This window comes from Primulina eburnea, chromosome 15 (genome assembly GCF_022965805.1).
Source record: "Primulina eburnea isolate SZY01 chromosome 15, ASM2296580v1, whole genome shotgun sequence".
Taxonomy (NCBI): domain Eukaryota; kingdom Viridiplantae; phylum Streptophyta; class Magnoliopsida; order Lamiales; family Gesneriaceae; genus Primulina; species Primulina eburnea.
In genome coordinates this window covers 515035-537925 of record NC_133115.1, presented here as the reverse complement: position 1 = coordinate 537925, position 22891 = coordinate 515035, and the positions used below count along the sequence as shown (strand labels likewise).

At 35.6% G+C, this 22891-nt stretch overlaps 6 protein-coding genes and 1 pseudogene across 9 annotated transcripts; 4 read left to right on the top strand and 3 right to left on the bottom strand.

The window, feature by feature from the left end:
• Positions 1 to 918: 918 nt before the first annotated feature.
• LOC140814936 (syntaxin-32-like) lies at positions 919 to 4108 on the bottom strand. Its single transcript, XM_073174034.1, is given in 6 exon segments — positions 919 to 1206; positions 1796 to 1983; positions 1985 to 1997; positions 2270 to 2442; positions 2574 to 2824; positions 3548 to 4108. Coding segments are annotated over 6 exon segments (1017 nt in total). The 5' UTR covers positions 3780 to 4108; the 3' UTR covers positions 919 to 1046.
• Positions 4109 to 6905: 2797 nt separating this feature from the next.
• On the top strand, positions 6906 to 11306 carry LOC140813747 (uncharacterized). 3 transcript variants are annotated; one of them, XM_073172442.1, is made up of 2 exons: positions 6906 to 7068; positions 7497 to 11306. In XM_073172442.1, exon 2 carries the CDS (start codon positions 7562 to 7564, stop codon positions 11033 to 11035), a length of 3474 nt encoding a protein of 1157 aa, XP_073028543.1. In that variant the 5' UTR covers positions 6906 to 7068; positions 7497 to 7561; the 3' UTR covers positions 11036 to 11306. The 3 variants fall into 3 exon arrangements, with proteins under 3 accessions (XP_073028543.1, XP_073028542.1, XP_073028544.1); XM_073172441.1 differs by having other exon boundaries at positions 6906 to 7190; XM_073172443.1 differs by lacking the exon at positions 6906 to 7068 and adding an exon at positions 7333 to 7395.
• Positions 11307 to 11353: 47 nt separating this feature from the next.
• On the bottom strand, positions 11354 to 13966 carry LOC140813748 (FCS-Like Zinc finger 10-like). 2 transcript variants are annotated; one of them, XM_073172445.1, is made up of 3 exons: positions 13869 to 13966; positions 11955 to 12984; positions 11354 to 11850 (listed from the first exon to the last, which is right to left on the bottom strand). In XM_073172445.1, the coding sequence occupies exons 2-3, from the start codon at positions 12935 to 12937 to the stop codon at positions 11709 to 11711; spliced, it is 1125 nt and encodes a 374-aa protein (XP_073028546.1). In that variant the 5' UTR covers positions 12938 to 12984; positions 13869 to 13966; the 3' UTR covers positions 11354 to 11708. The 2 variants fall into 2 exon arrangements, with proteins under 2 accessions (XP_073028546.1, XP_073028545.1); XM_073172444.1 differs by having other exon boundaries at positions 11355 to 11850; positions 13697 to 13904.
• Positions 13967 to 15923: 1957 nt separating this feature from the next.
• LOC140814583 (uncharacterized) lies at positions 15924 to 17686 on the top strand. Its single transcript, XM_073173609.1, has 4 exons — positions 15924 to 16086; positions 17024 to 17075; positions 17362 to 17527; positions 17616 to 17686. Exons 1-3 carry the CDS (start codon positions 16005 to 16007, stop codon positions 17516 to 17518), a joined length of 291 nt encoding a protein of 96 aa, XP_073029710.1. The 5' UTR covers positions 15924 to 16004; the 3' UTR covers positions 17519 to 17527; positions 17616 to 17686.
• An 859-nt stretch (positions 17687 to 18545) lies between these two features.
• Positions 18546 to 20054, top strand: LOC140814828 (uncharacterized). The gene is made up of 2 exons (XM_073173918.1): positions 18546 to 18789; positions 19284 to 20054. The coding sequence occupies exons 1-2, from the start codon at positions 18660 to 18662 to the stop codon at positions 19904 to 19906; spliced, it is 753 nt and encodes a 250-aa protein (XP_073030019.1). The 5' UTR covers positions 18546 to 18659; the 3' UTR covers positions 19907 to 20054.
• A 94-nt stretch (positions 20055 to 20148) lies between these two features.
• On the bottom strand, positions 20149 to 21399 carry LOC140814285 (pentatricopeptide repeat-containing protein At2g20540-like; annotated as a pseudogene).
• Positions 21400 to 21821: 422 nt separating this feature from the next.
• LOC140814284 (uncharacterized) lies at positions 21822 to 22772 on the top strand. The gene has a single exon (XM_073173224.1). It carries the CDS (start codon positions 21822 to 21824, stop codon positions 22770 to 22772), a length of 951 nt encoding a protein of 316 aa, XP_073029325.1.
• Positions 22773 to 22891: the final 119 nt, after the last annotated feature.

Genomic DNA, 22891 nt, shown 5'->3' with positions numbered 1-22891 from the left:
AGTCGGACATTGAAAACAAGGTCATGATCTACCATTTGAGAGAATGATTCACTTATCACTTTTCACAAACACTCAATATATACTCTCTATATTTCATATTCTACTTCCAAGGTGGCCTTTTTACGATTTTTTGTTGTGGAAATTAAAGGGATTGGTTTTATATCTTCTTAATTAAATTTCACTTAAAAATATAATCACGTTTCATTTTATACGAGGAAAAGTTTTTCACGAAATAAAATGAAATTTGTTGTTTTATTTTGTGCTCGTGTTCTCTATATAAATAAATAAATAAAATATAGACGACACAATAATTTCAAATATGTAAAGATTTACTCACTGACAAATTTAAACGATTATTTCAGTGAGAATGATGTAAAGAATTAATGGTAGCGCTAACTTGATCGTCGGAAGACAACTTGTACATTTGAAACGTTAGTTATCCCTTTTTGGAGGAGACGAAAGCAATGTCAAGAACCCTCCTTGAATATTCGTTCCATTACTTCAAAGTAATTCAAGAGACGACATCAGCAAAACTCATATTACTTCAAGTGTTTTGCATTTTAGCAGCATTTCCAATGTAACTTATTTATTATGAATTTCAATGAAATCATATGTTTGCACCGTCACCAATAAATACCACTCGAAAATTTATGTATTCTTCTTTAACACCCCAAATGCAAGATATATTTAAGTAGGATAAGATTTCACTAGCAAATTATATACCAACACCATTACATCCAAGTGATAGAATTTAAAGTGCATTCCATAGAGAAATAAGAACATGAAACAAAGTCTGGATTACCATCACTTCGAAGTGACCATTAGAAAATTTTCTTATAAGCATCCAACATAAATCAAAATACATGACAATACACATGAATCCCCCAAGCAATTACAATTGCCATTCACACAATAGAATAACATGAAAAGGTTTTGTAAAATTTAAGACCATCTCTAAAATATAAACGACATTTTCTGATATAATCATATGAATACACCAAGTCATGTCACTAGATTTCATGGTTCAGCCATCTTGACATTATGCATTATGCCACAAAGAAAAGGAATATCATCAGAAAGAAAATCAATACAAAGAATATTTTGATCATCAGCCATCTATTAGATGAAATGCTATTGAGATACTTGAGCAGAGCTCCTTGAGCGCCCTCCACGTTTGCCACTGTGTCATCCATGTTTTCATCAATCCTACAAACGTTTTCCCCCCAAGACTTAGATATGCAATCGGAGGAAACAAGCGAACAAATTCAAATTGAGATAATTCTTAAAATATATGAATGTAATCCCAATCCAATGGGGAATGAAATGTGCTACTGAATCGTCTGCAAATTAATAAATCATTTCATCAATTTTTCGTACCATTTATCCTACATTCCAATTCAAAATGCATTTCACGCATACGAGCACACAAAGTATTTGAAAGTGAATTTAGGCTCACAAAACCTCAAAATATGACGTGATTGCATTTTGCCTACTCTGAATAAAAATTCAATGATTAATGTTTATAACAAGACTAGAATGTCAATGATATCTAATCAAAACCATTATTGCAAAACCTGAAAACAGCTAAATATTGTTGGTTAGACCAAAAAGTCATGATTATTTCTGGTAATTTTTGTAAATTGCTTGGTATGAATCAACATACAAGGCAACCGAGTAAATAGTATTTACTACTAGAATGCTGTGAGCATATATATATATATATATATATATATATATATATATATATATATATATATATATATATATAAAATAAGCAAATGGCCCTTATGTCAACCTGATAGCAATCTCTCCTTGCTGAGAAACTAAAGTAGCCAGCTGATTGAAGATATTGCCCAGCTCGTGAATTGTTGATTCTACATTTTGAAGAGCCTCTGCTCTACTCTGCATGTAGCTGTCTTGTAGTGGAACCATCTGCTGTTGCTGTTGATTCTGTTGTTGCTGCAATAATGGTCGAGCCTCCCCAGTCCACTTCATTTCTGTTACAGGTATCACAATTAAAAAATAAAATAAAATTGAGCCTGCAAAAGAAACTGTTCACATCTGAGCATGTTATGAAGTTTTTTCGTCAGAAAAAATATATGACCTTGACCTACATTCAAGTCCTTTAAAGACTATCAAATTACTCAACTGTTCAAAAATACGTGTCAATCTCACCATTTTTTCAATTAAAGGTGCAAAGAAAGGAAAAGGCAAGCCAAGAATCCTTGAGAATCAAAAACCTGACTCGAAATACACATCGTGTACTTACTTTGGGAACAGTTGAGATGAAGATTGTGTCCCGCTAACCCATGGAAGAGGGGGAGCAGAGGTACTCGCAGCAGACTTTGCAGCCAAAGGACGCTGGCGAACAAATGGATTTGCAGGGTTCTTGGAAGCAGAAGAAGAAAATATCTGCCTTCTGTTTTCATGAACCTTCAAGTTCTGAAAAAATACCCCATAAAATGTAATTTGATTCAGAGAGTGGGACATACAATATTTAAGTAAATATTCGACAACAAAAACAGGAAACAGAGAAACAGGATATGAATGCTGGCAGCAATTTCTCAGTTCACCTCTGTTCGCATGGTCAAAACTTCCTTGAACTCCTTTGTGGTGGTCATTAATCGATTTTTCAAATCATCTACAACTGTGGTAGAATGACTGGTGGTATCACTGGATGTATTCCCAGTTTCATTACGTGAATTGCTGAGAAGCTGGAGTTCTACTACAGCAGAGTTAAGTGCAGTTATGTCTTGCTTAATAACAGCTGTTATCTCCTGGATTTCCAAGGTGGGGTCATCAAAAACCGAAGTCCTCTTAGCCACTACGGTATAAAGGATTTCAGTTTGATCAGGCCACTACATAAACATAAAGGGGCAATTTTTTAAAGGTATCATAGCCCTCCCGTATACATTTTAATACATAGGAAAGGGCTTTTTTAAAAAACAGAACACACAGTTGGTCTACTGGGGATAATTTTCTCTATTTATAAAAGCAATATCACAAACTAGAAATATAGGATTTTCAAGCATAATAAGAAAAACAGGATAGACAGTGGTCGCTGATATAGAAGTGTGTATAGGCGAGCACATTGATATTCAGCTTCATTAAGTTTTAAAACACCGACTGACGTGATTTTTGCCATGTGATTGACGCAAAAGTGTAAACCTCGGCCAACCAAAAATGGTGGTGCAGTTGATATTCCAGGTTTACAAAAAATACATGTTAACTTGAAGCAAGATATAGTTATTTTTTTTGCATTTAAAGAGTTCTTTCATATCATCATCCAGAAAATTAAAATTTGTGGGGGAACTAAAAACATAATGATCCAATTGCCACCACCAAATTTAAGATGCAAAACGAAAAACAACCAGTAATAGTACAATAAATATATATTATTTATAAATCAAATAGACCTCTCCATCATGTATAAAAGTATGCACGAGGAACCCATAAATCACGGTCATACACGATCGAAGCAGCATATTCCCAGTAGTTAAAACAACCATTATTGATAGGGCAAGAAACCCAAAATCCAATCACTCACATTTTGCAAGCTTAGATAGCTTTTGCGAGGTCTGGTGAATCCCAAGCCCAATCTTCGACGCTCTGCGATTGAATTCCGATTGCACAGCCACCGTGGACCGCGGTTCCTCGAGCTTCGATTCGCTACTGCTCGGCCCATTCTGCGAAAATGGTAACTTCTTTACCCTCTGCGCTATCCCCAAAAACTCCTGCGTCCGATCCCGGATCGACGCATTCCCACTCTTCGCCCGCATTTTTGCAACACAATAAGATCAAAATCTCAAGACCCAGATGAACACAAACATTAATATCAACAAAGAAATTCCCCCGGAAATTCAAGTAAATTAAGCAAGTAACTGGGCTGATAATTAACAGATCTTAAACCCTTCGATACGGTAAAAAAAATCCAAGAAATCGGTATAATCTACATCCCATGCAACTGGGAACGAATCTACGATCCAAATGAAAAAACCACAGCGAAAATTTGTGCGCGGGTATTGTCGTTCTCTTTTAATTGCAGCACTAGGGTGATGACAATGCCAGATCGATTTCCATATTGCCAGATCGTTTATTCGGGAAACGCCAATTGTACCCTCGCTGTTTGTTACATGCTTTGAAAAAAAAATCAGAAACAGTACGAAAACAACAATATGGGTGATTTATTTATTTGTTATCGAGTACAAAGGATAATCTCGCGGATTTTTAATATGCACCGATATTCACAATAAAAAGTAATATTCTTAGCATAAAAAGTAGGCAAAAACTTGTGTGAGACGGTCTCACGGATCGTATTTGTGAGACGAGTCTCTTATTTGGGTTATCCATAAAAAAATATTATTTTTTATGTTAAAAGTATTATTTTTTATTGTGAATATCGATAGGGTTGACCCGTCTCACAGATTAAGATCCGTGAGACGGTCTCCCATGAGACCCACTTTAAAAAGTAATATTTTTTCATCGATGAACCAAACAAGTAATTTGTCTCACAAAATACGACGTGTGAAACCGTCTCACACAATTTTTTGCCCGATTTAAATTACCTTTTTAGTTAACTATTTCTTACTTTTTAATTATTTAGTGATCTAATAATTAAATTACCATCCTAATTTAACTTGTATAATAAATAGTTATTCTATAAATGTAAGAATACTTTGCAATAATTGTATATAATAAGTTTCGTGTATAAGTCATTTTTTTCATTTAGTATTTATACAAGTGTAAATGCTCAAAATTGTACAAAATGGAGTTATTGTCAAAAATAAAAATTAATTTTAATCGTATTTTTAAAAACTGGCAATAATTGTCGGTAAAATTCGTCCCACCAAAATTTCTGGTAAAATAGTTTGCAAATAACACGTAGTAGACACATATGGACACCAATGAACATTTTATATTATATTAGTGTACGAAGTATATGTATTGTATTGTATGTGCATATAATATATTTCATTTGAAATTTATTTTAAATTTAATTATAATTTTTGATTCCATAATTAGTTGGTGGAAGCGGATTTGACAAGTTTGAAAGTGACTTTTTGACGACTTAATTATTATATTTATTAAGATCATCCACAATGGAGTGTTAGGCCATCTCCAACCCAACACCATGTTGGTGCAATACTCCATCATGGTGTGAGTTTTTCTTCTCCAACCCAACACCATTTCCTACTCTATTTTGGTGGTGTGCTACAGTATTGCACCAAATTTGGTGCAATACTATATCAATAGCGTTAATTCTTTTTTTTTTTTTTTGATTTTTTAATGTGATTAATTAGCAATTATTACATTCAATTAAGTATTAAGCTTAAGTATTTAAAATAATAATATTAAATACTAAAAAATTTAACGTAATTCAAAAAACATTATTTAATTAATTTTTAATTCATATCTATTTATAAATGAATTTCGAGATATACATGAGTTAGATATGAAATTGATATTTAATGATTGTGTTTAAAAAATATTTGTGAAATAAATTATTTGTTGTGAATAAATAATAGGAATACTCTGAGAATATTCCTTTTTGGTGTATGCTGTTGATGGTTGGAGATGAGTGTACTTTAATGTAAGGAATTACACTCTTTAAAGTTAGTGTGACACTAAGATAGTGTAATGGGTTGGAGATGGCCTTATAATGTCCATTTACAATGGAGAGAGAGAGGAGGGCATTCAAATGTTTGAACGTTCCTTCTCAATTTTTATTTTATTTTAGTGCCAGAAAACATGTGGGGCAGTCGCCTCAAGTGGACCCCCATGCATTTTTATTAAATTTATTTTTTTTTTATTTCACGCGGGCCTCACATTTTTTTGAAATAAATTTTTTTTTAAAATTTTTCCAACAGTTGGATTTGTTTGTTTTTTTTATTTTCATTTATAACATTTGGATAAATATTTAACTAAATTCGAATTAAGTTATAAAAAAATTCAAAAAAATTTAACGGTTAGTTTCAATTCTCTTCTATAAATACTCATAAATGTGTATATATATATTTTCATTCCAACTCACTACACTCTCCAATTCTACTCTCTAATCTCCACCGACAATCTTGATGAGTAATCACATATGGGTAAATCAACTGTCATCAAGTATTTTTCAATATTATTTTTTAAAATTAATAAAATTATTTTATTAAAAAGTATGATTGTTTTAAAAATTACAATAATGATTTAAATAATGTAAAATATATTTAAAACATTTTTATTTAATATGAAAAAAATCTAAGATGATTGAGTGGACTGTGGGGTCCATAAATAATGATTTTTAACTTTTAAAAAAAATGTGGGTAAACAGATATGTGTTGTTATGATGAGTATGTGACAGTAGACCCCACCATTTTTGATGAATCGGTGAGTGTTATAAGATGTTCTAATTAATAATACCAAATTACTGTCTATTTTTAAATTCTTGATTTTTTTGAAATTGCTAAATGACTTTGAATTTATTGAGGAATTACATTCGCCATAATTATGGTGTTGATAGAATTAAGAATATATAAGAATTATCAAAACAAGCTTGTCGAAAAGCGGTTTTAACCGATAGTTCTATTGAATATAAACAATATATATATTATATATATATATATATATATATATATATATATATATATATATATATATCAGTTTTGATATCATGCCACACCTACCGTGCACACTTATGTGAGCACCGATGAGGTGTCACTCACCATTTGGATGCACAATGTTTCTATATCTCATCACATCTAATGGGTGAGTGACACTGTCACCTATGCTCACATAGGTGTGCACCGTAGGTGTGTTTGATGATGTGTATCTTACTAGATTTTATTAAAATGGCAAGATGGTAATTGAAGAGAACAGAATCATAAATTTGAGGGGTATGATGGGAAACCGCACGTTTCCTGAAATGGTAATGGTCTTAAAATGGGGGCGAAACTTTGGGGAGACGTTCACAGTAGACTATTCAAAAATGGAAGACGTGTAGAACCGTAATTTCACACTGCACACTCCATTACTCTAATTCCAGTCACTGATTTCGAAGTCATCACCCTTTCTCAACATTTTTTGGTGAATCTCTCTCTTCTTCGTTCTGATTCTCTGTCATTGTTTCGTTTGTTCTTTGAGCTAATACGGTTTTTGAAACAATGGAGTTTTGAAATTGACTGGTTTCGTCTCGTCACTGTGATCTGGTATGTGTAATCATACTTGCATGTGGTGTGTGTGGTTGCTGAAGCATTATCATTTCTCATGCGTGTGAATCTCTGTGTATATATGTGTTTTGTATGTAGTTTTTGTCATTCTTTAGTTTTTTTGTCGGTATTATTTCATCTTACCCCGTGCTTGCTACAGTTCTCCCATTAATATATGTTTTCAAATTCGAATTTCTAATTCTGTGTAAGTGAACGTATTATGGTAAATTATGCTCTATCTGTACTTTTTCTTTGATTTTTAGTAGTTTTTTTTGCTATTCTCATTATTTACTCGTTAATTTCCAGATTTCCTTGGTAAACAAGTAGTTGTCCTGTTGAACCCATTTACCAGACGTTATTGATTGGAGAAAATGGCTTCGGGTTCCAATGGGGAGTTATATGGTCGGAACATGAACAAAAGGTCTTTGGATAATGGTTTTATGCCCCAATGGAAACCCAGGAAAGTGTCTGCAGTTCGGGACTTTCCTCCTGGGTGCGGTCCCAACGCTGTGGCAATTAATTTGGAAGCTGCAGAGAATAATGGTAATGGACCAAGCGTTTTTAAGCCTGGAATTGTGAATGCTACTTTGAGAGTTGGTGTTGATTGTTGCAAAATCGCTGATGGGGATGCAACTGATATTCCCAAATTTTGTGACACCCGAGATTCGGGAATGGATGGTATTAAGGAACTGACAATGAAAACCAGACATCGAGGAACTGAGTTTACAGCTAGGGTTGATTTTGAGTTGCATAAGGCGATAAGTGATCCCGTTGAAGGAGATACACGTGAATCATTGAACGTGGTGGAGGGAACACTGACTACGATGGCCATGGAAGGTTCATTAATTGATGCTGAGGATTTCATAACCAAAACCGAACCCCTTGGAGTTGGTTTATGTAATGACTTGGAAAGTGATGCTTTTAACAATATGCCTGAAGATGGAGGTCAGACGACAGTGAATGAGTTGAGCGAGGTGGAACATATGGAGTTGCTTCAGAACTCATTGGTAAAGGGTAAACCAGTGTTGGATGCTGGTACTGCTATTGATCAAGTGGGTCTGTCTGGTCTGTCTCATACATCATCTTCCCCCAAGGGATTAATTGTCAGCGATAGAGTTGAGTTAGAAACTACTCACAGGCCAAAGGATAAATACTGGAGGAGAAGGGTGTCAGCTGTTCGTGATTTTCCTCCACTTTGTGGGACAAATGCACCTCAACGAACCAAAGAAGAACGACGGATGCTTACTTGTGAAAATGATTATCTAGATGAAGTTAAAAGAGGGATGGTAATATCGAGAAATGACTCAAACAGAGAGGAACTGGAAGAGATGCTGAAGACAAGTGAATGTTTGGATTGGGCTGAAAATGTTGATTTAAAATCTGAAACAACCAAGAAATCGAGTTATGATTCAGGAAGAGGGCCATTGGAAGAGAAACTGATCAGGAGTGCTGGAACGAGTGATATTCAGGGGGCCATGCGAGCCAATATCGAAGCTCGACCTAAGAGTTTTAAAGAATCCAACAGAGGTGTAAAAGATGTCAAACTCAAGAAACCAGAAGAAAAGCAAACTGTATCTGGATCAAGGGAAATGGCAAAGGCGCTTCATAGGAAAAGAAAAGCCGGTTCAGAGGGTGGGACTAGAACAGGAAAAATGGGAAAGCAGCATTCACCTTGGCAACGAGAATCTATAGGCTTTACTTCAAAGAGTGATCTTAAGGCAGATCGTACAGGGCCATCTGTTAAGAAAGCAGCTCCTGTTTCCTCTGGTGCTGATGGAAGACTTGTCATTAAGAATTTGGAACACCATTGTGCCTATGGTCACCCGCCTGAAACTACCCAGAATTTTATGTCCCGGGCAGTGTTTGCTGGCAGTGAGGAGGATTCCAAAGGACCCATAGGAAAAGAGGTCGCTGTTCACTCGCCAGGCAACAGCAAAAAAATGAAGCCGACACATGGTATTTTGAGTTTGGTGGATGAAGCAGATAGGAAGGCTGTGCGTGATATGGTGGGTACACGGAAGAAAGTGAAAGTTGGTTGCAACAATTCAAATGGAGGAAAAGCGAGGAAGCGGTTTTTTTCCGGGCAACACAAGTTCAAAACCGTTGCAAAGAAAAGTTCTGTCAAGTCGAAATTTTCAGGTGGGACATCGATGGATCACAAAGTTGTTCAGCCCTGTGTTGCAAATGGGAGTTCTGGTGCATTAGTACTCGCTGATAAGAGAGGTTATGGGCATGATGCATACTCACGTGACATTTTTAAACCTGATGGTGTTAAGGCCATCCTGCCTCCTTTGGGACCTAAAAGTTCCAGTCATGGTGATGCTCGCAAAAGAGTGAGAGAAACTCTGCGATTGTTTCATGCTATTTGTAGAAAGCTCTTGCATGAAGAAGAAGCAAAGTCGATGCACGAACAGCAAGAAAAGTCGAGGCAGCCCAAGAAAGGCTCTAAAAGGATTGACCTTCGTGCCGCAAATTATATTAAAGACAAGGGAAAAGAAGTTAACACGAGCAAGATTTTGGGAGAAGTACCTGGAATTCAGGTGGGCGATGAGTTTCAGTACAGAGTGGAGCTTGCTGTTGTTGGTATTCATCGTCTGTACCAAAATGGCATAGATTCAATCAAACATAATGGAAATATGTCGGTTGCCACTAGTATCGTTGCTTCTGGGGCTTATGCTGATGATATGGAGAGTGGTGACATATTGATATATTCTGGGCAAGGGGGAAATGTTGTTGAGAAAGACAAGGAACCTGAAGATCAGAAGCTTGAAAAGGGAAATTTGGCTTTGAAAAATAGCATATCAGCAAAGACGCCGGTTCGTGTTGTTCGTGGATGGAAGGTGAAGACTGCCGATTCCAAGAAAGTTCCCATATACATATACGACGGTCTGTACACAGTTAAACGTTATTGGACGGAAACTGGGTCTCATGGCAAGAAGGTGTTTATGTTCGAGTTGTGGAGGAATCCTGGCCAACCTGAGCTTGCTTGGAAAGAATTGAAAAGGTCTAATAAATCCAAAACCCGGACGGGTGTATGCGTTAATGATATATCAGGTGGAAAGGAGCCTTTTCCTATATGCGCTGTTAATATTCTGAATGATGAAAAGCCGCCTCCATTCAACTACACTTCTAAGATGATGTATCCAGATTGGTACCATCCTATTTCACCCAAAGGTTGTGATTGTACAGGTAGATGTTCTGATTCTCGCAAGTGTCAATGTGCTATTAAAAATGGGGGCGAAATCCCGTACAACCGAAATGGTGCCATTGTTGAAACAAAACCTCTTGTGTATGAATGTGGCCCTTCTTGTAAATGCCCTCCTTCCTGCTATAACCGAGTTAGCCAACGTGGAATCAAATTTAAACTCGAGATCTTCAAAACAGGGTCAAGAGGTTGGGGCGTAAGGTCTTTAAACTCTATTCCTTCAGGGAGTTTTATATGTGAGTATTCAGGGGAGCTTCTTGAAGACAAGGAAGCCGAAAAAAGAGGTGATGATGATGAGTATCTTTTCGACATTGGCATATTCAACATGCCTGAGAAACATGATAATATAGTTGATTATTGGGAAAGTGGATTCACGATTGATGCAGCTCGTTATGGCAATGTTGGAAGGTTTATTAACCACAGCTGTTCACCTAACCTTTGTACTCAAAATGTGGTGTATGATCATGATGACAAGAGAATGCCTCATGTGATGCTTTTCGCTGCTGAGAACATTCCGCCTTTGCAGGAGCTGACCTATCATTACAATTATAAGGTAGGCCAGGTATATGATTCTTATGGAAATGTTAAAACTAAGAATTGTTTTTGTGGTGCTCCAGAATGTAGCGGCAGGATGTATTGAATTGGAGATACTGGGGAAATACAGTGACTAGATTGTGAGATGCTTTGTCAGTAGTGATTAGTACATAACATTGTACATGGTCTCTATTAGGTTCTTTTGCATGCACTCAACTACCATTTGCAAGTTGTAATACCCTTGGGAGTTATGTTTTGGATCATGAACCAAATGGAAAATCTGGAAATATTTCTTTGGGGTTCCTCTAATACATGTATGGTCGAACCAAAGCTTTTGGTGGACAAACTCGCTTGATTTAGCACTATATCCATCTTTATTTAGTCAAGGAAGGCAAAGGCATGTATTAGTAAGATATTTTTTCCCCTACACGATCTAACTCATGAAATGTTTAGCGAGAACAATTTATTATAATTAGAAGAAACAAAACTACTGTATGCATATCTTTTGGAAAGATTCTGTGTACTGAGATTTCTCACATGATAAATGCCATGAATGCGTAACTCAGAGTTCGGCCAAAACAAGCTTAAGACATTGCTCGCCAGGACTTAAAACAGGCCGCATGACAATGTTTATGAAAACAACGGCTTTTTCCAGACCATAACCATGAGAAATATATCACATTCATCACAAGCTAGTAGTATGATTGATTATACGAGGCCGCAACACACATACATAAACGGCCCTCAGCAAAAATCAAATATCATCAGTTTGTGTCCTTTCATGCTTTGGCTTCATCAATAACGACTATGGTATTTAAAAACCTCTGTTTCTCAGATGAATTAGCTCTGGTTTTCTCCACCTCTTCATCCATCAAAATCTCCCGTGAACGACAACTCAAACTGCAAAACGCTTTCTCACCTCTGCATAACACCTCAAACAATCAATAAGTCATCAAATTCGAGCAAGAAAGATCATAGATGCAAAGCCCAAAATTGTGTATAGGACAATGATTATCGAGGCAAACCTGTACATGAAAATATCTTCACCATCCAAGCTCTTCTTGCAAGAGTAACAGAATTTCAAGAAATCCATGTAAGGATACGAAGCAAGATCACCAGAGTTAACCATGCCACCTTCTTCATTTTTCTCAAAAAAACTGGTTAATTTGTCATCGTGGCATTCCAAAATACGGTCACAAAAGATGTGAGTTACTTTTGACTGGGGACCGTGATTTCTAATGCAGGTGTAGTCCTCAGAAAGCTCGATTTCACTAGGTGGAACTGAACTGAAAAAACTAGTTCCAGAGTGAACGGAAGCAGGAATCGAACTCAATCTTCCTTCCAAAGAATTGCCTGACTTAACACTTCCTTCAAGAAATTTAAATTTGGAAGGCACGGGGTTCACTTTATTCTCCGGAACCAAATTATGAGACCCAAGTTTGGAGCTTCCAAAATCAGTTAAAGACAAGTTAAGCTTCTCACAGTTTAACGAGCAAGATCTAAAACTCTCCTTTGGGGCTTCCTCGATTTCAAAAAGAATGGTAGAATCACCCTTTTGGATATTGTTTTGTTTAGTCTTGTTATTTGGAAAAATAGCAACATTCTTGGGCAATGATTTAGGTGTCTCCGAAGAACTAGAAAACTTTGAACTTCTTACATTCGTTTGATACCCAAAAAGTATATTTTTACTATCAGATGTCCGGAGAACCTTACCGGATTGTGTGGTTTCTACATCAAGAGAATCTATTATGCTTAGGCCTACTTTGCTGCAATCCCAGCTCTTACGTTGCCCCTCCTCATTCTGTGATCTCGGGCTCCTAATGGGATTTCCTGTACTCGAAAATATCCTAAAATCTAGCGTTGAAGTGGGACTCCTAACCGAATCGGATTCAGGATTCTTGGCATTAATCCCCACAGATAAACCGGGGACTTTAAAGTATGACTTATTTTTATGCTGCTGGCCCAGATTATCAGTGTGAGAATCAGATTCAGAAATTGAATCAGACATCAGTTGATCTTTCTATCGATCTTTCTGGTGCGATCTAGTCTTATGGCCTGAATCAAAATAGAAAAAAATGTCACCAAGGAGATGATGCATTTCTGAAAAATATCAAATGTAGCATTGACAAAAGATAAAAACACAAAGAATAAAGATGAAAATTACCAACTGCATTACATAATAGACACCTAAAAACATTCAAGAACGGATACAGAGTAAATAAACTCAACAATTCTTGATTGAAATGTGAAGAGTAAATTCGAATAGTTAAATAGAACATGAAAATTTCAGTTTAGCGATAGCCCGAATAAGAACAAAGTTGTTTTGATTAATCCAAATACAATCCATCCAAGAAAATTTAAATGATTACCTCAAAAATTTAAATAAAGAAAGAATCCCAAATACTTTCCACTAAAACTTCAGGAAAAAGATAAAAACGAACGAATTCAAATATACACAAAAATAACTCTCAGTCATCCCCAAATCCAAATCTAAAAATATCATTGTAATGATTTAAAAAGGAAAAATTCCAAATATAAAATAATATTGGTCGAGCCATACATTAACCAAATTGTTTACATGTATGTATACGTTCAAAAACAGATTCCCCGATGCGTGATTCATCCCATGAATAACCCAATATACAAATACCCATGCGATAGAAGTATATAAACCCCCAAACATCATTCATTCACACGGAAACTGTTCTCCGAATATCACCTAGTGTTCTTGATCTATACACATAAAAAGAAAGGAGAAAAATCCGACCTTTTTTCTCTGAGAAAACTTGCGAGAGACGGGATTCTTGCGAAACAATAAAGAACCCAAAATGAAGTGAAAATTAAAGAAATAAACAACACGGTCTCTTTTATCTCTCACAGTTTGTGTGTGTGTGTGTGTGTGTGTGTGTGTGTGATGGGTTTTAGGGGGCAGAAGGAACCTTGTACAGTAGTACAGTACAACTCTCTCGCTTGCATCGAAATCAGGGAGCAACGAGCTTATCTATATATATATAGCTCTCGCTTGCTTTTACTGAGTTAATTGCACTCACACCCTCAAATTAGGCACCATATTAGCTGAACCCCTCAACATTTAAATTTATCACTTTGATCCTCGTTTTAAATTAAATTTAACATTATGATCTGAATCGAATTGTCTGGTCCGTGGGATGACATTATGAATAATTTATAATATAGGAGGTAATAAATCAATGTATATGAATGACTATAATCTTGAAGTATTTTTTTATGAGAAGCTCTCACGGATCTATATCCATAAAACGAGTCGCACTGATTACTATTTGGAACCGAAGGTAATATTTCTAAATAAAAAATATTATCTTTTCATGGGTAAGTTTAGTAGGATATCCGTATTAAAAAATTGACAAGTGAGATATTCTAATAAGAGTTTTTGTGTAATATTTTGTAGAATTGATCGAATACATATAACAATCAATGCATCATACATTCATATTTCATCAAATAGTGCTATAATGATATATTGTAATATATCATCCATAACTAGAATGTTGAGTACGCTTTTATGTGTATTTATGTCATGTAAAATTAAAATATTTTAAAATAGTTATTTTTTCATTTAATTTAATTTCATTGATTAAATAGTTTTTTTTCTTTTTTTTGGAAAAGAAAAATTTGTGTTTCCGAAATTTATTTGAGGGATTATGCATGAAGTTTCGTACTAGGTTATATTGGAAGTGAAGGGATAAAGTTGTGCACTTAATTATATAAATGGAAAAATTATGAGGAGGTAAATGTAATTTTTTTTAAAACTAAAAATTATATTCCCCTCAATAATATTTACTAATCGCATTTTACATTTGTATTGCATTCAAAGCTCTCCGTGTAAATTGCGTGTATGCATCCTTAAGTAGGTTTATTAATAATCCATGTCCATGTACTTAACCCTGTTTCTTAACCACGTTCAGTTTAAAAAGTTTGTGCTGAAGGAAAATGTAATAAAGTTTAGCGTGTATCTCTTGTGAGACGGTCTCACGAATCTTTATCTGTGAGATGGTCAGTCCTACCAACATTCACAATAAAAAGTAATATTCTTAGCATAAAAAGTAATAATTTTTCATGGATGACCAAAATAAGAGACTCGTTTCACAAAATACGACCCGTAAGACCGTCTCACACAAGTTTAGCCTAAGTTGTAATCCAAAATATTAATCTAAATTGCTTATGTTGTGTGTTAATGCAAATATTATATTAACCATTTTTTGTTAGCATAGATTTTCGAAATATGTTATTCTCAAAATCTTATCATTTGTATTATTATCAAATCATTGTTATTGTAATAAATAAAAATGAAATCAAAATTATAAAAATCTTATTTTTAATTATGTAATAAGTAACATGTATAAATTATAATAAATAAATTTTATGGTAAAAAAATATTTAATCTCTTGTACATACCAAAATTGATGTACATCGCATGTCCTTATATTTATAATATTTGATGGCATATAAATATTATGTGAGCATTACATTTAAGGAAAATATTTTTTTAGTCTGTCTACTAACTCGTTTAATTTTTTGTTTCGAGTTACTAAATTTTCACATTTGGTTTTGATACATTAAATTTTAATTTCTGACTATTTTGATCTGATTGTTCACGTGATCTTGAAAAAAACCGATGTGACATAAAAATTTGTCATTTGTCAGGTCAGAAATTAAAAAAAATAGCTGAAAATTAAAATTAATGAACTAAAATCAAACTATGTAAAACAAAAACCAAATTCGGACAAGTTAGTGGATAAAAAAATCATTTTCCATAATATTTGTTATATTATTTAATTATAAAAATAATTTAATTTAAATGAAAAAATGTAAATATAGAAATATCTATAAACTATGTTAATATTAGATGATTTAAATTCTCTAATTAATGTACTTAAAAAATTTGGTATAAAAAGGAATTGGAGAAAGAAAATGATTTGAAAATGTTGGAAGTGTAAGGGGGAAAATGAAATTCTGAGAAAGGATTAAGTTTATATATCGGTTCAAGCAGCGCGCCTCATTTTAATTTTGCTCTTCTCCATCTCAGCTCGCAGTTGATGACGTCATCACCACCTCCCTCCGGCGGCGAGCTCGTTCGACGCTCGGACGACGAGTCTCGGTTGTCTTCTCTCGTTTATGGTAATAAATGCCTGATTCGTTTATTTGCTGTTTCTGATCCTGTAATCGTGTTTATCCTGATGTAAGATTCCTAATTCTGTTTATATTGCAGAGAATTTGTTGTTTGAACCTTTACTTTCTCGAATTAGATTGTTTAAGCGTCAGCTCTATCGGCATGTGTAATTGTTTATATGAAGAAGTTTTTATCCAATTGTTTGTTTTCTGATAAGATTTTGATTATTTGATTTATGATCAAGTATTGTATTTCGCTGTTTATTTTAGCTCAATGTGGTCGTGATGTTTTATAATTCAAATAATTTATGGAAAATTGGTTATTATTCGTATGATTTTGTTCGACAGAATTCAAGTAAGGACAGCTTATTTGCACTCCATTAGCATAATCATTTTTCAGAATGTTTGTTTTATCCATTCCAAAGTCCTCCCACTGGTCAGATATTGGTTTAGAACTGATTATGAGAACAAAAGGAGAAATACATATGTTTAGCATAGCGCACTTGTGTCTGCTGATCGTATAAAAACTGCAGTCAGCGTTCTCAAATTTTGTTGTGCTTATTTAGTATCCAGAGGAACAATGCATTTTGTGAATAGATATGCGCATGCTGAAATACTTTTTCTTTGAGTAATCGATTGGGCTTTAATACATACATCTTCACATAATGAAGGCCATTGGTAAGAAGTGAGAGATACGTTCTCTACTTCTAAAATTACAAGAATGTGAATTTTTTGGCAGTTCCAGAGGTGTAACTCTAACACCAGATTGGCAGATTTGAATTTTGAGAAGACCAACAGAACCACCAATGATTGATTTTCCAGTACTTACCTTTTGGTAGTTGATGAAATATTTAAAGAGTAGATCACGCCAATGATGAAACCAGTTTTGACTCCTAACTCGTTAAAATTATCTTGTTAACTGACAAGAAAGTTTTGTTTGTGGTAGATCTCTCTCAGAATGTGCAAACTATGATGGACAACATGCTTGCAATGATAAAGTGAGCTCAACAACCAAGTTTACCTTACGTGTGCTTGATTTCTTTTCTGCTGCAGCAAAATTAATATTTTAGAAGCCAAAATCTTTATTTTCACTTTCTAATGTTATCTAGCATTTTCATCACAATCCATTTTTCTCTCTGGTTCTCACACAGCAACCTTGAAACTTTTGAGATTCACTAACCATTGTAACCCAAGCATGACTCCATGTTTACATCACACGCATAGTCATTTGACTCATTCCTTATTATGTTCTAAATGCACTCTCTTTTACCTTGAATTTTCCAGGGAAATTGATCAGAACTCTGCAGGAATAATGAAAGAGATAGAGAACTCCAAAGATTCTGTTTATCAGAGGAAGAATACCTTAGAACAGGAAAAAGAACTTTTGCACAAAACTGCCTTTTCAGTTCTTGGCATGCTTAGTAGTCGAGATCTCTGCTGAATCTATGAGGTTCGCCTTTTCAGTTCTTGACTAGCTTGCTTGCAACGAATGTCTCTTGGGTTCATTCGGTATTTAAATGTTTTTGCATTTATTGCAGGCGTTTTACTGTTTTGGCCATGGAATCGATGGGAGATTCTCTTTTTTTCCCCATAACGAGAAACCTGACTGATCCCAAAACTATCACTGTGTAAGACTTTGAAATTTTGATTCCAAAAATATTTGTTCAATATATTCCAAAAGTTGTGTAGCGAGTGTTGCAGGTATTTATACATGAATGATATATAATTTTATTCCTAGTTGAAATAATTAAACTATAACAAGTGTTACAAATCAAATAACCTCCTAACTCGTAAGCAATATGTATAATATGAAGATTTGATCGTTTAAAATTGACCTTGACTTCAAAAGGTAGAACTTGGCTCCGAAATTAGTTATAATTTGAGATTCGATCTTGTAAAAAAAGCCATTGGTCATGATATGATCATAAAATAGTGCTATTCTCCACAATTCACATATATTTAAAACTAGCCTTGTATACATGTGTTGTGTACGTATTCAGTCAATTTTTTAATACAACTAGTTTTCTTGTAAACTTTTTAAACTACAGTGAAAAAATTGAAAATCAAACATAGAGTTTTATGGATTTTATTAGTTTTTATAAAAACTAAAGATGAATTTAAAAAATTTTAGATCAGAAAAAATAAACATTATATTTACATATATATTATTATTAGCATGGTAATGATAGAAAAGAAAAATCATGGTGTAATATATATAGTACGATATGATGATTTTGAAATAACAGCAAAAATAACTTATCTAATTTCATTTTACTTTTCATGTATAAAATTAAATTGTCTAGAACACACAAATATTTTCTCAACTGGTAAAAAAAATAGATTTTTTATGAGACAATCTTATAAATCTTTTTTATAAGACGTGTGAACTCTACCGATATTCATAATAAAAAATAATATATTTTTATAGATAACTCAAAAATTGGATAGGAGAGAAATATTTGACAAAAGAAAAATTAATTCCTTCACTCTTTACCTTCTCCCCTCGTACATAACATACGACACAACCTTTCAGGGTCGGTAATGAATCCACCATATTATTTGGTTGATTAATTAGTCGATCTATGGATACGGTGAACAGCAGAGAAGCGCGGCGACGTCGTCTCTCCGACAGAGGATCTCAACGCTTGGCTCTCATCACCGGTCGCATCCAATCCCTATCTCCTGACCCCGATCTACCACAAACAACCTCTGGTAACGCCCGCGCTTCAGTTTTCTGATTCTCTATTGATTGATTTCAGCTGGACTATGTTTTGTTAAAGAAATCGATGTTACGTGAGTTGAATATTGGATTGAAATTAGGAGGTTTCTTTTCTAGGTTTAGTTTTTGTGTGTTTTTAACTTTTTTTGGTTGGTTTTGTTTGAAAGAAGGTGTTTCCATGATAAACTCTCGTGCTTAATGAATTATGCACCTTTATTTTATGTCGATCTTCTTCCTTTGTTTGTTTTCCAATCGTTGTTCAAAAATAACGTAATAAGAAAAGATTTATCTTCTTAGGTAGCCCGCAGACGCAAAGTTGTGCAGTTTCCATCACGGTTGATTATTGAAAGATTGGAATACATGGTTTTATCAATCATGTGGGGTTGACGCAATTTACACAGAAAAATCATCACCACAATTGCTTATTTCACGGTTTTCTGTTTTCTTGATGGTGTGTCGTGAGTTGGTCATTGCATTGATATTGCAGATTCTTCACAGCCTGAAGATCCGTCACTTCTGAATCACGACTCTGTTAGAGAACTCAGTCAGCATGACAACCGTGTCCCAGAAGTGGAACCTTCACTGCACAATGGTGACAAAGGAAAAGGTGTTGCCTCTACTTCCACGACTTTACTCAGTCCGGAGGAACCAGTTTTTCAAGCCCCGTCATCTGTTCAAAATCCTGCAGAGTCCCATCAACTCGATCATAACTCATTCACATCTGGTGAAATAATTTCTGCTATATCAGCTTCAGAGAACGTTCGAACTCGTTGTGCTGTAGCAGCTGCACTCTTAGTGATCCTCTCACATATAGGATTTCCCATACTGAGCTGGGGTGTAATTTGGGGCACCATATTTTTCAGACCCCTTTATCTGCTTCTGTTAACAAACATATCAGTTGTGCTTGCACGGCTTTTGTCTGGAAAGCCTGGAGCCAATGCAGCGGGACAGATGAACAGAGTTGCTTCCTCAAGTGAAAACGGTTTGGCTGATCAACTGGGGAGAGCTCTCGAGTCATGGTTATTGTTGCAGAATATTTTTGGAGCACTGCTCATGGACATCAGCATCTATGTTGTGGTGCTCATCTGTGGCCTTTCCTTGATGCAATGACTGGGCTCGTTATTTTGTTTGGACTGATAAAAGAGTTCTAAGATTTGTGTCTATATTGATATTCGTCTTTATGATATTTTCCGGTAATAGATGTATTTGTTTTTCTGGCTACATCTTAATTTAATTCAATTTTATTTTTTAAATTTAATTCATTCTTGTTGCATTTGCCTGTTAATTGAATAATGTAAAGTCATTATATAGAAATTTGGGCAACTCTAGAAAGCAATCTCCTCAGAATCCTTCTAAAGTGCATATTCATTCATTGCATCAATCATATCCAAGAGGTTTGTATAGAGTTCTAAGTTGGTATATATATTGTGACGTTTAATAGAGGTAATAGTTTCGATCCAGTCTTCCTCTCTGTTCTGATGCAAAGCCAACAAATGTACTATCTGATAGATCTCTGTCAAGAATGGCTTTGAATAGTCCCCTGATACAAATTCTTGAACGGTGCTATTCATCTCAATTAAACTGCAACCTGGCGGCTTTTCCATCCTCTTGCTTCTAATGAACTTTCTCATTCTTGAAACCCTGTCCCACTTCCCAAGATCTGCATGTGTATTAGCGAGCAAGCGAGGTTTCCCGTGTCGTGTGGTTCAAGTTCTAGGAGATTCTCCACGGCTATGAGCCTATGACTGCAATCTCAAGATTGCGACGAGTTCTGCAAGAACTTAACAAAGAACCCAATATTGCTGAATCTGGCTTCATTCTCATGCTAAATACAAATTTTAGAGCTCGAACAAGATTCCCTGTTCGTCCAAGAAGATCAACCAAACAGCCGTAATGCTCAATTCCAGGCTCTATACGGTGGTTGTTCCTCATTCAGTCGAAGTATTTAAACCCCTCATCGACCAAACCAGCATGCCTATAAGCTGACAAAATATAGACGATTGTGATCTCGTTTGGTTCTACCTGCATCTCTCGGAACAATTCAATTGCTTCTCGACTCACGAGCTTTCCCATGATGAGCTAGCCCCGTGATCATACTCGGTCCAAGAAATAACATCCCTTTTCTGCATCTCGCTAAACAACTGCCAAGCTTGGTTCATACTGCCACATTAGGCACGCGTCTTTTTCAAGAATCCTTTTTTCTTGGCATAAAAATGAATCCATTTACCAAGTTCTAGAGCTCACAATTGAGCGCAAGCTGGCAAAACAGCAACCAAACTGATCCAATCAGGCTGCACACCCTCTTCCTTCATTCTTCTGAAAACATCGAGTGCGTCATTATAACCCTGATATCATTCAGGGTCCAAGAAACAATATTCTTATTTGGCATGTCTTCAAATAACACTCTTGCTTTTCTCACCTGACCCAACTTCATGTACGCAAAAACAAGGACTATTCCAAGAAATAACATTTGTTTTACTCATTTCATCAAACAACATATGGCATCCCTTATTTCATCACACTTTCACATACAAATCCAATATTGAATTATCTGCCACATTTTTACGCCTCAACCCAAATTTATGAACATGCCCATGTACTGTTCACCTAAGCAGACATAAAAAAGCCAACCACATGACCTAATAAGAACTTCTCGACGGTCTTTATTCGGTGGATTATGGAATGTGTGACATCTATGTCGTATTCTATTGTTCTTGATGGGATGTCCCACGGCCACTTCCAAGGGAAACGTGGTCTACGACAAGGTGATCCACTCTCTCCTCTTCTATTTACATTGTGTCTTGAGGTACTCTCGCGATCGCTTAGATGCATGTCCAAGTATCTTACCTTTGGTTTCCACCCAAAGTGTGGGAATCTTTGTATTACTCACCTTTTTTATGCAGATGACCTTCTTCTCCTATCTCGAGGTGATGTTTGCAGTGTTTCATGATTATGAATTGCTTGAATGAATTTGGGGACATGGCCGGACTGAGAATAAATAAACCTAATAAAATCTAGCATATACATGGCTAGTATTGATGATTATGTGAGGCAACCGATCACTGACATAACTGGATTTGGTGTTGGAATCCTACCTTTTCGTTATCTTGGGATCCCATTGGTGGCTATATGGGTTCGTTTCTCTGATTTTAATCTACTTTTGGATGCCATGGCCACGAAGATAAGCTCATGGCCTCGTAACTCCTTATCTTATGAGGGCAAACTCGAGCTAATCAGATCAGTTCTTCAAGGAATGAAATGTTTTTGGTTCTCCATATTGCCAATCCCAAGTGCCGTCATTGATGCCATTTATGCTATGTGTAGAAAATTCGGATGCCCAACAAAACACCCGCCGATTGCTTGGGATGTACTTTGTAAGCCATGTGATGATGGTGGAATGGGTTTAAAGAACTTGAAAGCATGGAACAAGGCACTTTTAGCAAAAACACTTTGGAAAATACATTTGAAGAAAGATAGCTTGTGGATTCGTTGGGTCAATCACATATATAGCGACGTCGGAGGTGTTTGGTCATGGGGATGGAACAAAGACAACTCACTGTTGATCGAACAGATTATATCCATCCGGGATGAGATAGTTCAAAGGTATGGCTCAGTCGATGCTGCCACAGTTTGTTTAAATGGGTGGTTTGGTGGTAACCAAGGTCTCTCCCAAGCTTATAACTTCTTTATTCACAACACGGGAAGGTGGCCTTGGAAACCACTAGTGATGAAGTCGTGCATACTCCCTAAGAACCGGTTCCTCTTGTGGCTACTAACTCATGGGAAGCTACTCACTAGAGATAGGCTACAATTTGTGAATGATAAAACTTGTGTGCTTTGTAATGGGGCGGAAGAATCCGTTGCGCACCTATACTTTGAATGTGCAGCATCGAAGGGGATTTGGAACATGCATGTGGGAGTGGCTACACATGAAAAAGATTACGGATCGTCAGCTGCGGTGTTAAAAGGCGTTTAGGACGACATACCGGGTAACTCAACTGGTAGCATGCGAGCTGTGCGTTATCACTGTCATCATTAGAATTGGGACAGGTGATGTTTAAATGATACCGAGCAATGTATTGTGAAGAAGTAAGA